The sequence below is a fragment of the Falco rusticolus genome, chromosome 2, assembly GCF_015220075.1.
Source record: "Falco rusticolus isolate bFalRus1 chromosome 2, bFalRus1.pri, whole genome shotgun sequence".
Taxonomy (NCBI): domain Eukaryota; kingdom Metazoa; phylum Chordata; class Aves; order Falconiformes; family Falconidae; genus Falco; species Falco rusticolus.
Genome location: NC_051188.1, coordinates 91,374,524 through 91,387,861, shown reverse-complemented (window position 1 = coordinate 91,387,861; position 13,338 = coordinate 91,374,524). Strand labels below are relative to the sequence as shown.

At 38.7% G+C, this 13,338-nt stretch overlaps 1 protein-coding gene across 3 annotated transcripts in view; it reads right to left on the bottom strand.

Annotated features, from left to right (window-relative positions):
* The window catches only part of ADGRG2 (adhesion G protein-coupled receptor G2), a 60,602-nt gene that overhangs the window by 27,542 nt on the left and 19,722 nt on the right, over positions 1-13,338 (bottom strand). For all 3 annotated transcript variants that reach the window (XM_037377961.1, XM_037377959.1, XM_037377960.1), the window contains exons 4-5: positions 3,108-3,149; positions 1,722-1,760 (exon numbers count right to left, since the gene is read on the bottom strand). In XM_037377961.1, the coding sequence (XP_037233858.1) occupies positions 1,722-1,760; positions 3,108-3,149 (81 nt within the window). The remainder of the gene's footprint in view (positions 1-1,721; positions 1,761-3,107; positions 3,150-13,338) is intronic.

Below are 13,338 nucleotides of genomic sequence, written 5' to 3'. Positions count from 1 at the left end.
AATTACAGGATAAGTGATAAAGGTAATAATAGAGGATTCTGGAAAGAAAAAAAAATAAAAGACGTAAAACCTATTAATATAGTATTTTATGTCTATGAATTTTGGAGAAAAAAGATCAAGCATGCAAAACTTTAAATAGGAACTGAATGTTATTTATCTAAATTCCATTTTAAGAACTGCAGTGCTCGTCAAGAACATTCACAGTATTTCAAAATTAATATTTGAAATAATGTTTACATTATATCAAAAATCTGAGTATCTGAATACAAACAGCTGGTAATCAAATTCATTCAGTTAAGTTGCTTTTATTGGTTTCATTCTTTCAGAAGATGCAGATTAATTTGGCATATACAACAGCAATAACTACTCAGCCCCAAGGACTTTTTCCTGCACACACAACGCATGAGCAGAGATGACACACTGGGTTTGGCAAACTGTCTCTCCAAAAAAGCCATTTTTGCCAGTAACCATACATAAGTAAAATACAGTGAGGATGCAATTTTTTTCCCCAGTAACATCAAAAGGAAAAAAACAAACCCAAACTGCATTAAGACAATAGAAGAAAATTTAAAGATTGCTCAGGAAGGATGTCCTCAGTAAGAATATTTTAGGTGCTAGTGCAGGACTACGAAGTGGTTAAGAGGACCACTTGATATCACTCCAAAATGACAACTTAGTGACTTGTTTAAAATGGGCCACAGCACCTTTATAACAGAAGAACATTATGCTTTCCAAACTTCTTCAATAAAAGCATCAGTCATTAGTAGATGCAATATCTTAAGTATAATAAAGAAAAGTTGGTGGCTCTACATAAAGATAGTTGCATATCAAGAAAAAAAAAAGCAATCTACTTCATTACATGGAAAGGGAGCTTTTCTTTCTGATATATTTATTTCAACTCAGAATAAAAGCTAAGCATATTTGGTTCTTCAGCAACAACCCTGAAGACAACCGGTTTTCTAAGGCAACTAACAAGCAGCCAAAATATCAGGAATCAGAGTGAAGACTAGGTACTGATTTCATCTGTATTATTTGGCTTGGTATAAACTACAACAAGTATTGAATTGGCTGCAGTTGAACCATTCAAGGGAACCAAGATGAACCATTCATAGAGAAAGATTATGTCTGTAAAAGAACAAAAGCACATGTCTGTATCCGTATTATTTCTTTTTTCCAGAGCACAATATGTCAGTATACATTAGAGCAAGAAAGCAACTGGGTTTCACACAGCTATTTCTGTGTGTCTACATTCTTCATTTTTTAAAAATGCTTTCATAAACGATGTTCATCACCTCTGGTCCCAGAGTTATCACAGTCATGTGTCTGTGTTTGCAGTACACCACACTGCATGAAATGACATAAGCACATCTGCTAGGGCAGCAGGAGATATAAGGGAGCTCTCCCACTACAGTATTCCTCCTCTGACATCTCTGCAAATTGTTAACCGTTTAGGTTACTGGACAAAAAGCAACTCACACCTATTACATCCCCAAGCTTCACTGCCACAAACCATGAGTGGTCCTACAAGGTAAGCTATTTCATTACAAATTAGAATGAAGAAATTAATTTTCTCTTAAAAAAAACCCAACAATGAGAACATTAAATGTTGGAACTCATTTATGTTACAACTTTTCTCCATTACCTGAGGTAAAAGAAAAGCAGATTTACCTAACAGCAAATAAGAAACATTGCAAAAATCAGTTAAGTCCTGATTTTCTTACCAGAAATGACTGTTGCAGCCGATTCTTCTGAACTTGCATCTTTGTTTCAGACGAAAAAAAAAACCAAAAACCAAACCCCAAAAAAACAGAGGGGAGAAAAAAGACCATAATGAAGTTTCAGACACATGCATAGCCATCCACAGCAGCCTTTCCTTGCATTATCAAGCGTTTATTGCATTCACCAGAAGAGGGCAACACCTGCTTATCAGAAGAACACTTCCAGGTGTTCAAAAAAGGCAGATGTAACAATCACTGATAAAAAAATTTACAATTTTTATTAATTCAAACGGAATTTAACTGATGATGATTTTTTTTCAACAAGGACTGGACAGTTAGCATTGTATAATGTTACGAAAACAAAAATCATTGACCCAAGATACGTGCCACACTGTATCTGAAAGCTGCATGCCTACCCTGGAAGTCTTGCTAATTCTGGGAATGGGAATCAAGCGTACATAACAAGATGGCTAACTACAGTATCAAGAACTGTTCTCAGGCTTTGCATAATAACACTAAGACCTGCTATTTCAAATTTATCCTATAAATATCTGTCTCTTTTTTGTCCTGCAAAAGGCGGCATTACAAAAAGCTAATTCATTTCAACGTTGAACCTCTGATCTTGATAGGAACCAGCCAACTATTTATACAGCAAAAATTGGCCACTAAATCTTTGATGTTGCTACAGTCATTTTGATCAAAAAGAAGTTAGAAAATTCAATACCTGGTTCATAGCAACTTCAAAGTTAGCCCTTTCGTTCACTGAGTGTTTTTTTGACAGTGCCATGGACAAGTCAAGTCACAGTTATCACAGAAATATAATCTAAAGAATAGCTGGCTGCAAATATGATACACTATTTTAAAAAATAGTTTTTCAACTTCTCTCAGAATTCAAAAGTCATTGTATAATGTTACTTACAATATACTAATTACACTGTAAAGCCTTTCATACTGTTGTAGAAAAGTTAAGTCAGTGATACCAAAAGTCTCTGTGGAAACCCAGTTCTTTCTGGTTAAACATAGTATACAAGGAGTTTCTGAAATGCTAATAATTCACATGATTCCTTGTTCAGACTATTCTGCTCGCCTTACTGAAAACTAGTAGTAGCTCCTTTCCAAACAATAAATATAAATATAGTTTCTGCAATGAAAGGAGAATAGGAGTCACCTCAGTGACCTTATTTTCATTTTCTCTGGAAAATTACTGATGTTACTTGCACCATGTAATATGCTAATAAGCCACAAGGATGATATGGACAATTAACTTGCAGATATTTTCATATTCTTAACTATTTCCATGAATTAAAAAGTAACAGCAGAGCAATCTTCCTATGCACTTTCTAAAATACAAGAACAATGGGGAAAAAACGACACAGAACCCCCACATACCTGTTATCCATCTTCTGCCAGGCAATGTAGCAGTAGTTTCAACTACAAAGGAAAAAGAATTTTAGGAGCAGAAGTTTTTATATATTTGTACACACCAATATACACACACACTTTTTTTAAATGCAACCATTTTAGATGTGCTACTCACCTAAAATCAACCTGATTTGCAAAACTACGCTGCATCCACTGAGAAATGTCTGACCAGTCTTTTTGAAAGCTGACAGTTGAACTCTTTAGAGTTCAATTTTTTACTGTTTATCACTTTTATACTTATGGAAGGCACAGATTAGGCTTTCAGCTTTCCCACTGCACTTCCATTGTCAATGTCTTCAGAAACCCTTTCAGCACATTTGCTTGAGTGAAGATAAGACTAAATAGCAATGAAAAATGTAACAGGTACAGACATCTGTGCTTTCGCACAGATATTTTTGTAAAAATATGGAAAAGAAATGCTGATGAATACTCAAGAAGCAAGATTTTATTAATACAAAGAGAAACAGAGAAATTAAAACAAAAAAAAAAAAGAAGGGGAGAAGAGTTGGGTAAGACAGGGATGCTTTATTCCATACACATTTACAAGTAACGTGAGATGTACTTTGAGAATACGTCTACATCACGATGTGCATATACATCATATAGACACTCACATGCCAAACAGCTGTACCACCAAACATCTAAACAATGAGCAGATAGATCATGCTGCCAGAAACAAAGCATCTCAGGTGGACCTGAACTGGCAATGTAAAGCTTAATGGGCCCATAAAACATGTTCCTAGGGACACCTAGGGAGAGATGCAACATACAGATGGGCTCTTGATCAAGGTGTGGATCTGACAATTGAAGCTATTGCACCGGCCACCCACAAATGTGAAACATGCCATAATCAAGTGAGCCAAGTGACTTAAGTCTCCCTGGAAAAGATGATGTGTCTGGGCTATCAATATGAGGAGGCCTAGCAGATCAATTACATCAGACCACCACTGCAAATCCACCACCAGGGCAAGTGCTATGTGCTTCCCACAGTGGGGGCAACCAGCAGGTGGCTAGAAATGTACCCTGCAGCTTATGCCATCAGCTAAAACATCATCCTGCAACTTTAAAAAACAAGTGGTAACACAGCAATACATCATTAAGGCACTGTCTCCTACTTCAGCACCCTTGATAGATGAGACCCTGGCTGCTGGGGCAAGGAGGAAGAGATATTCTCTTCAAGCCACTGAACCTGGTGGGAAATTCTAGCCACAGTCAAGATGCAGGCCCTCAGGGCTGCAGGGAGAGATTCTCTTTGTATTGCCAGAGCTGGTGGGACAGTTTCTCCACAGTTAATGCCCTGATACCTGTCCAGTCCATCATCATCAGGTGTTGGTATATTACACTGGCGCATACTATACTAACCTCTGCCACATGGCCCGTTTGCAATGGACATCATCCAGATCTTTGGAGACCTAGTTGCTGCCTAGGCTGCTGTAGACCACCTCCACCACTACTAATCCCCTCAGATAATGGACACCTGCCTTCTTTCATCAGTAACCTACAAGGCTACCCTCTGACTCTGAATCCAGTGATCCAAGTTCACATCTCTGTGGGACTTCCAGTAACCAACTAGTTGGAGATGACACACAGGGAAGTGCTCTGAGGCAGCAAATTCCTGGGTAGCAAGGTGTGTGGGAGAATCTGGGCAGATGCTTACAGAAGTTTTCAGCTCTGATGGCCTGAGAATTCACATCTGAACAAGCACAGAATCCTGTTGAAACACCAGACCACTTGAAGGAAGGATGTCTCGCTTACACCAAAGACAGAGACTTTTGGTGTTGTGTTGGGCCCTGGCCCACACCAACCAGGACTGTGTCCAACACCCTGAAAGGAGCAAAAGAGTGTCTGGATCTAAGGACATACAAATGGATGCTGTGGCTAATCCAGCGACATAACCCTAACCACAACAGTCACTCCTGCAGCCCACAGGGAACAGTGGAAGCAGAGGCTGACCCAGTTAGTGAAGGCTGAAGAAGCTTCTCTTGAGGGGATGCAGGAAGAAGGCTCAAAAGAGGCAGCCTGTTCTGCAGGACAGCCACAAGAAAAGGAGGGGGAAGTGCCAGAAATCATAAGAGTCAGAAACCACCCAGACTCTGATTGACTATGCAGATAGAGTAGGCAGTGTAGACATAGTCATCCATATTTCTGCGTGAGCTATGACATATGCACAAAGATTACAGCTGCCAGCCAGGTAAGCAGATTGCTGCCTGGTTGCTCCAGTGCTGCAATACTGGGGCCAACGATCAGCAGTAAGAGAGTACATGAAAGCTTGATGAGATGTAAAGAAAAGTCAGTTCATTTTTGTTGAATGTCATCTACCGTATGAAGCTAGAAGCAGCAACTCTGAAATACAGCAGGATGAATTCATGGAAATCAGATTAATGGCACTATGTTTAATTTTTTAGGAGTCTTCCTTGAAATTAACTGTTAGTTTTAGTTGATTTGCATCCTGGGTAGAAATTTTCTCATGTAAAAGAGAGAGAGAGAAGCAATACTCTAAGTAAAATAACACACATCCGTTAAGTAAAAAATGTAAGAAAAGTATTATACCTTCATATGTATCAGTCTACTGAATTTAAACTATTTCAGTAAAGACAAAACCAAGTTACATCAAACATCTCATTTGAGACAACTAGGATTCTGCCTACAGAGAAATACAATTGGCCTTTTTAACACCTAGCACTGTATGAACTTCACAGATCATGAAAATTTGGCTATAACCTTAATGTTTACAGTAATTTTTCAGGAAAATTAGGACTTCTCACTAAATGGTAAGTCGAGTTAAAGCACCTGATCCTATAAGGTAAGTGTTCTAGAGCTCTTATGTAAGATAAAGATATAACTGTTCTGTATTGTTTAAACAGCAGAAAGTTCTTTAAGGTAGAACAGGGTGAATAAAAGTAATTGAGTCAATTCTACATAAAGTAAAGTGAACTTCCAGTTAGAGAAGAAAGTATCCTTCCACATGTGGGCAAACTGGCTTTTCTACCATAGGAAGTTAATTCCATCTCCAAAAATTTACTTGCCAGCAGTCCTGTCTTACTAAGTGGCTAGCACCTTGTGCAAAAGCCCTTATTTCCAACCAAAGGACCCTGCAGGAAACTAAATTCTCCAAAGGAACCCACATCTTGAAGTGTGCAGCATCTCACAAAAAAGACCACACTGCTGCCCCTACCCACTAAAAAAAAAAAAAAAAAAAAAAAATCTGCCTGGGGAATCTGACCTTAAGATCTTTCTCACGTACTCTTGAGGAGTAAAGTGTAGACACAGTCAGTGTAGACAAACCACACTTCCCATCCTCCATATCCCTTCAACTTGCTATGTGAATTTTTGAGAATACAAGTAGTATCCTGAGGTAGGTGAGAAAATTGTCCACTAACACATTTAGTACTGTAGGTTTGTAAGAAGACAGTGAACTCTAAAAATGACAAATGCTTTTAATAAAAAAATTCAGCAGTACAGGGAGCAAAATAAGCTAACACAAGCTCTGAATATGGAGCTGGCACACGCAGCAAGTGATGATGGCATGCATAATCAGAGAAGCACTTCCTTCTGGACACAAATCTAACCATGACTTCTCTTACAGCACAATATTCATGTCCCTAGTTACTAGAAAGCATCCATGAGAATGAGACTTGTCATTGATCAAGGTGCAGCTTTAAGTTCACTAACCAAGTCTTTAATCAGAATCAATTTGCATACAGAAAGGAGGAAGGAGAGGCTGTTATACATTATTTAATGTCACTTACATTTGTCAACCCTCCTCCTTTGTGTTTAAGAACTAGAAAAGAAAGCAAATAGAGTTTATTTGGAGAAGGACTAAAGTCCAATCTAAAACATCCTTAAAGTTGACATGTAAAAAGAAAGGTAAAGTAACTCAGCACCTGCTAGTTACAAGCTAGCAGAAAATTTATTTCCCTGAAGTTGTTTACCATTGAGAAGAGCAAGAAAATCTTAACATATATGAAACTTCATTTTATTTGCTCCATGCATTTTCATTTGCAACTCTCTTAGTTTAGGATCATCCAATCAACACACCTATTCCATAAGGAGACATTATGTAGCAATGTAAAAAGTATTGTAGTAATAATTTTCTACATTTTCTCTAATAGAGAACATTCCTGAGGATCCAAACAGCAAATAAACAGGCAAATAACATTATTCAATATTATTCTTTGCTTTTGCTGCAAGGGAGACACAATAGGTCTCCATAAGAAATGGGTTGTCTTGAAGGAAAAGGGACCTCCATTAAATAAGCATCAGTTTCTGTTACTAGCATGCATCATTGCAAACAAAAGCAGCAAGTCTCTTACTGTCTTCCTATCACTTTGTACTCTTCTGACACAGAGAGGAGATTCAAGAATCCCATTTGTATAGACAGAAAAAACTGTTCCACTTATATGGAATCTGTTTAGCAACTCTTGCCATTGCGGGATACCACAGCTGCAAAAAACTTACTTAGGAACCAGTATTTGCATTGTGACAACCTTTATTTCCCATAATGACTTTGTATGACAATGGGAAACAGTGTAACTTTAGCAGCCCTAGCCTGGTAGGAGACTAAATCCATTAACAACAGTACTTAAGGCTACATCCACAAACTGATGTAGCTCTGAAAGAGACCAGTCCCTGGCCCTGTCTACAAAATAGCCTTGTGCTTACACCATTCCTTAGCATGACAGATCTTAACCATCCAGATCTTAACCATCAGTCTACTGGCTCTTTTATGATGGGATGGTCTCCATGTGTCCTGCTGAAGCTGTTCCACCAAGCCAAGCAGAATTCCTAAATCAGTTCAGCCAAAGGGAAAGAAAGGGTGAAGGAGGCTTTGTAAACACAGTGGTAAAGATGGGATGGGATGGTTCTGGTCCTTGCACCAAAGGCACTGTCACTCAGCATGCCTTTTGTTCAGTAACTTAGACACAGGATACAGAAAAAGCCCTTAAAGCATGAACAGTGTACAATGTTCTATCTCCAACTGGAAGAATGACAAATACCCTTTCTTTTTTTGTCCCTACCTCCTATGTAAATTATCACCAGTACACTCTTCAAATTTTTGGAAAGGCAACACCCTTTCTGATTCACCTGTCTTCAGGCAATCCACTCTGCCAGAAGCAGGTCAGTTTTTCCAGGGTGGAGGAGTGGGAAGCAGCTAGAACCTGGCTGCAGGTAACGACATTGTGCAAGAACTAGGTTACTGGCAGCTGCTTCTTGCTCCCCTGTCTCAGGGGAGCAGTGTTGCTGTTAATACTGCTGTACCTAACACTTCATCATTGCCTTCGAACTTTGGCAGAAAGCATCCTTTGAAAAAGCCTGAAACAGCAACTAGAGTGATTACTCAGAAGAGTCTGAACTGTAGTGAACTAGAGCCTCCAATGGACACCCACCCTGCCCAGCCTGTGCAATGTGGAGGTGCTGGGGATGGTACAGCAGGAAGGGGCGTCCTGCTGGCCTCTGTCTCGCAGGAAACATGGTGAGAGAATGCAAGGCACAGCTGATTTCTAGTCAGGTCCAGACACAGAACAGGCACTAAACACTTAAGGAGTTGCAACAGCCCTGTCAATCTACTGGAGCACAGACAACATTACTGGCAGAAAAACATACATCTATGGACTCAGATGTTCTGGGGCCTAGATGACAGGTTTATGAAATGAAATTTTACTCATTGTAATTGAAAAACATGCCAAAAATCAGAACAGTTTGTATTATCACCCACGACTACTCTTTCAAACTAAAGGTACCCTTGACCACGTCAGCTCTCACAAACAGATCAACAGCAGAATCCAAATGGAAGAATCCCAAGGGATACCTTGGTGGCTATATAGTATGTTTTCCCCATGCCAAAGTACTTGGCTGACACCACAGAACGGCATTAGATAACCACAACTGTGCACTGCTGGTAAGATCAGTTTTGACTTACAAATACACACAAAAATACCAGGAAATTAATAAAAATCAGATTTTCTAAATAAGATGTGATAGGAAACTTAGTGCTGATTTTTTCACCGAAAATTCAACTGATTCAGGCAGGGGAATTGATTTCCATTAAAAATTCCCATCAGAAATACCAAAGTGCACATTTTCATTCCAAACAGATGCATAATATCACTTTCTGGCTTAAAAAAAAAATCAAACCATTTTTCATTGAAAAGTTGATTCCAGACTGCATTTTCAGGTCTATACAAATTCTCTTCTAAACATTCTCACAGGCAACAGTTATCAGTATAATTACATCAGTTACCAGGCCAGTGTAGCAACTACCATCCATTGATGTTCAGTGTTACTAGGATACAATCATATGAAAATGCCTGGCACTAATACATTTCATAGGACTTGCTCATGAACAAAACTGAGTAGCCCAAACAACAAAATTTTAAAATGGTACTGTTACAAAATCCACCTATTTAGTGAAATAAGCACCAAAAATATGACATGCAAATCTCATATTCAAATTAAATTGTTATTTTCTATTAAGAGATTGGGTCCCTTTAACATCTGATAAACCTTCCAGCTGGATAAACATTCTGCCAAAATGAACCATCCCATCACAGAAGGCATTTGTAACAGTAACATGTAAAAATCCTCTCCAACTGTTCCACTGTTGACATTAGCCCGTGTCAAATTTTTATGCAAGTCAGATTTTGAGGCACATTGTGTAAGTACAAATCTTAATTGTACACTTTGGTGCCTCTCATGACACCTCACATCTGCTCTGACCCTTAGTGGCGGCACCAGGGATGAAAGGATGAATTATCACTGGCTATTGGACAGAAGCAAGCATAAGAAAACAATGCAAGTGCTTGTTCACATCAGGCTCTGTCACTTTGGCCAGTTCATTTTAGTAACCCGAACAGAAAATTTAGGTGAAATATTTTTAACTCAGCTTTGATTTTACACAGGTTTTTAGGATATTAGGCTATAAATACAGTTTTTATCTGTATAAAGCTCTGTTTGTATAAAGCTGTACATTAGATACTGAGGTGAATCAAATCACCTCTTATCTGGCAGGCTGACTTCCAAAAAGCTACTTCCTTTGATATCACAGAAAAGGGAGGCAATGAGGGCAAAGAAAGAGGTCAAACATACACTCAGTGAATAGGTACAAAGTGAAGTGGTACATGACTCATCAAATAGGCACTCCAGAGTTCTGTTCCTCTCCCACCCAACGCCCCCATCACATTTACTTCCTTTAAGAGCTTCTAGAGGTTTCTGCAGTATCCTGTCCTCACAATTTCAGAAAGAAAACGGTATTGGGGAAAATAATTTATTTTTTCATCTCCAACTTCCATGATTTGCTCCGTAAACGTAACAACATGGCCCAAAGTTTGGTACCCAACAGACTGCGATGCAGACTGATGAGTGGCAGCTACTTTTCCACCTTCTGTCTGAGAAGGTAAAGCCTTGGAACTCCACCCTCCCTTCCAGGAAAGCCGATCCTGTCATCAGAAGTACACACAGCCTCAGAAATCTTAAAAAGGGATTACACAAGCCTCTTATTGCCCACACCTACAAAGCAGAGCAACAGCCCAAACTGAAGGTTTCCTATTCCTTGAGCATGCAAAGGCAAAACAGTCACACAGGGCACATTTCTCCCATCAGCATTAGACTGCTTTGTTCCCACAAGCCTGGAAACCTCCTCCAGCACCACCAGTAGCAGGCTCAGCAATATTGGGAGTGAAAAGGATACATGCAAAATAGAGGGCAACACCTTGGTCTTGAAAGTTGGACAGGACAGATTAGAAAAGCCTAAAATGCCACAATATAAACACTGAATTGTATTCATGCAAAAAAATGCAACCAAAAGCAACAGGCACTGGACTCCTGCTAAAAGTTAGGGCACTGATACCACCAATGAGATGACAGTGCTTTACTGTCAGTGATACTATTTACAGTTATGCCATAAATAATCTATTTTATTTATTCATTGCAATTTGTAAAAGATACTCTGTCATCTCAGTGCTCCTTGCATAAATGCACAATGTAACAGTTTGGATATTTATATTTGGATTAAGAATGTTCCTGTTTAACAAGTAACTGAAGTGATTAATGTTTAAACAGTACATTTCTTCCAGTTGTCAGGTTATTATTAAAGGCAGCTTATTAAAGGCAACTTGCAAATACCCCATGTAAAAATGACAATCGAAGAGCTGGTGCTCACAGATTACTAAAATTTCTTTTCAAGCATTTAGCGTTTAAACTTGCCTCTTTTCTTGTGGTTTTGTATTCTCTTAAATCACCCAGCACTTTATATTACTTCGTACTTCTTTCCTGGATTATGTAGAGACAATAGTGGTATCATTCATATTGTCCACATTAAAGTATGTAGTTAGATAGGAATCGAGGAACAAGCTAAAGAAATTTTCCAAAGCTGGCGTTTGGAACAGTGAGCACTTCTTTCTTCACTTACGTATTTTTAAATACCAAGAGATAATCTCTAAAGTGAGATACATCCGATCTATGGCACTCTTTCTCCATATCACAGCTGTTAAGCTACTTCTCATTCTCAGCAAAAGAGGAATTATCAGAGAAACCTGAGGAATGCAAGTGGAAGGTTTAGTGACGCACAATGTCTGGGGCCTCCTTCCCCCTTTGGCCCTACCTGCAGTACTTACACCTGCTAGTGCGCAATGGCTATACAAACAGAGGAGAACTGGAAGACTGTGTGACTGGAAGAAGCAAGAGTTGCACCTTTAACTCAGACCTAAGAGTTTGCTGTTGCTGACTTCCATTAGTCCAAGAAACACGACCAGCCCCCATCATATACTGGGAAGTAGTCAGATATGTTCTTTCTTGCAAACCTTCAGATGCATAAGATACAGAGCTACCTGGTTAAAGTAAACTACTTGGTTAAAGCTGAGCATGCCTTTAAGCACTACACATGTGCGTACCTCTTAGCAGAATCAGGATTCTGGTCTTTATTAGACCTCACATGGTTAATAAAAACTAAATAAATTTTTGGTCATCTGAAAAATTATTACAAAAGTAAATGATAAAACCAAAAGAAAAAGAATCTGAGGAGCCAACAAAAAGAAAGGCAGGAAAAGGAGGTAAGGAAACATAAGAAAATAATGTGAAGTTAAGTAAATCCAGATTTATTAATGGAGTGCATCACTGCCTATGAGACACCAATTAGGTAATGGCTTCAACTGCACAAAGATTTTGAGTGGTTAAGCAAAGGAGAAATCACAGAAATCATGGTAATCTTTGACTGAACATTTTATAAACTGTTGTTTTATGTAGGCACAAAATGCCAACCAGGTCATAAAAAAAATTCTGAAACTTGTCCTCCAGCACAATGATGACTACAATGAACCACTTCCTTTTCACCTTTTGTGCCTACACAGGAGGCATAGCACTTTTCCAAGCTTTAGCCCTTTGCCAGTTATGTTCTTTGCAGATGCAAAATCAGGTCTTTCTGAAAGCTTACTACCCAAAGTCCTTCTGTTTTAACAGAGAAGCCCCCAAAATCAGGTATTTTTTGCATAGGTGTACAGAGGAACTAGAAAGCTCTACAACTGTGTTCCTTCAAACACAGTCACACATGAGCAAAAGAAAGACATCCTTTCTTCAGCTCCTCTCCCAAATCACACAACCCAACAGAAAAGATGTGCTCCCAACTACAGCATGAGGCCAGCAGAGGCATTTCATTCATTATGACCCAGTGTTAGAGGCATTCTCCATGAGTCCTGGTTTGTCAGACAGATTTCTTTCTCACCCAGAAAAAGAAATCTGGTCACCTTATTTTAATGCCTTAAGATATTTTTAATCTACCCAGTCAGGCAGTGATTATAACTTTACATAGCTAAAAGATATTTTTTAGTCTGCACAAAACAGACAGGTACAGTTTTTAAATATAAAGGTGATGAAGAGTAAGATTGGTGCCACAGTTTAACTGAAGTACCTATATCATGTAAGAAATTTAAGAACCAATTGAGTTAGTCACCTTAAAATCTCTGAAGGTCTTGGGGGGTAATACCATTTACTACGGTTGATAAATTGGATCTTGCCCAAGCTTGATTCATGTTTGTCTTTTTTGACAATAGATACAACAGCAAAAGCTAGAAAGATTATTCTCTTGCTTTAACTAAATTTCTCTGAAAAAAAATCTTGTTTTGGTTTGGTTTAAAGCTTTTTATGGTTCTTTTTCAAGGCAGAGAGGAATTTTGATAAATGCGTGAGAAACCATTTGACCATTTTA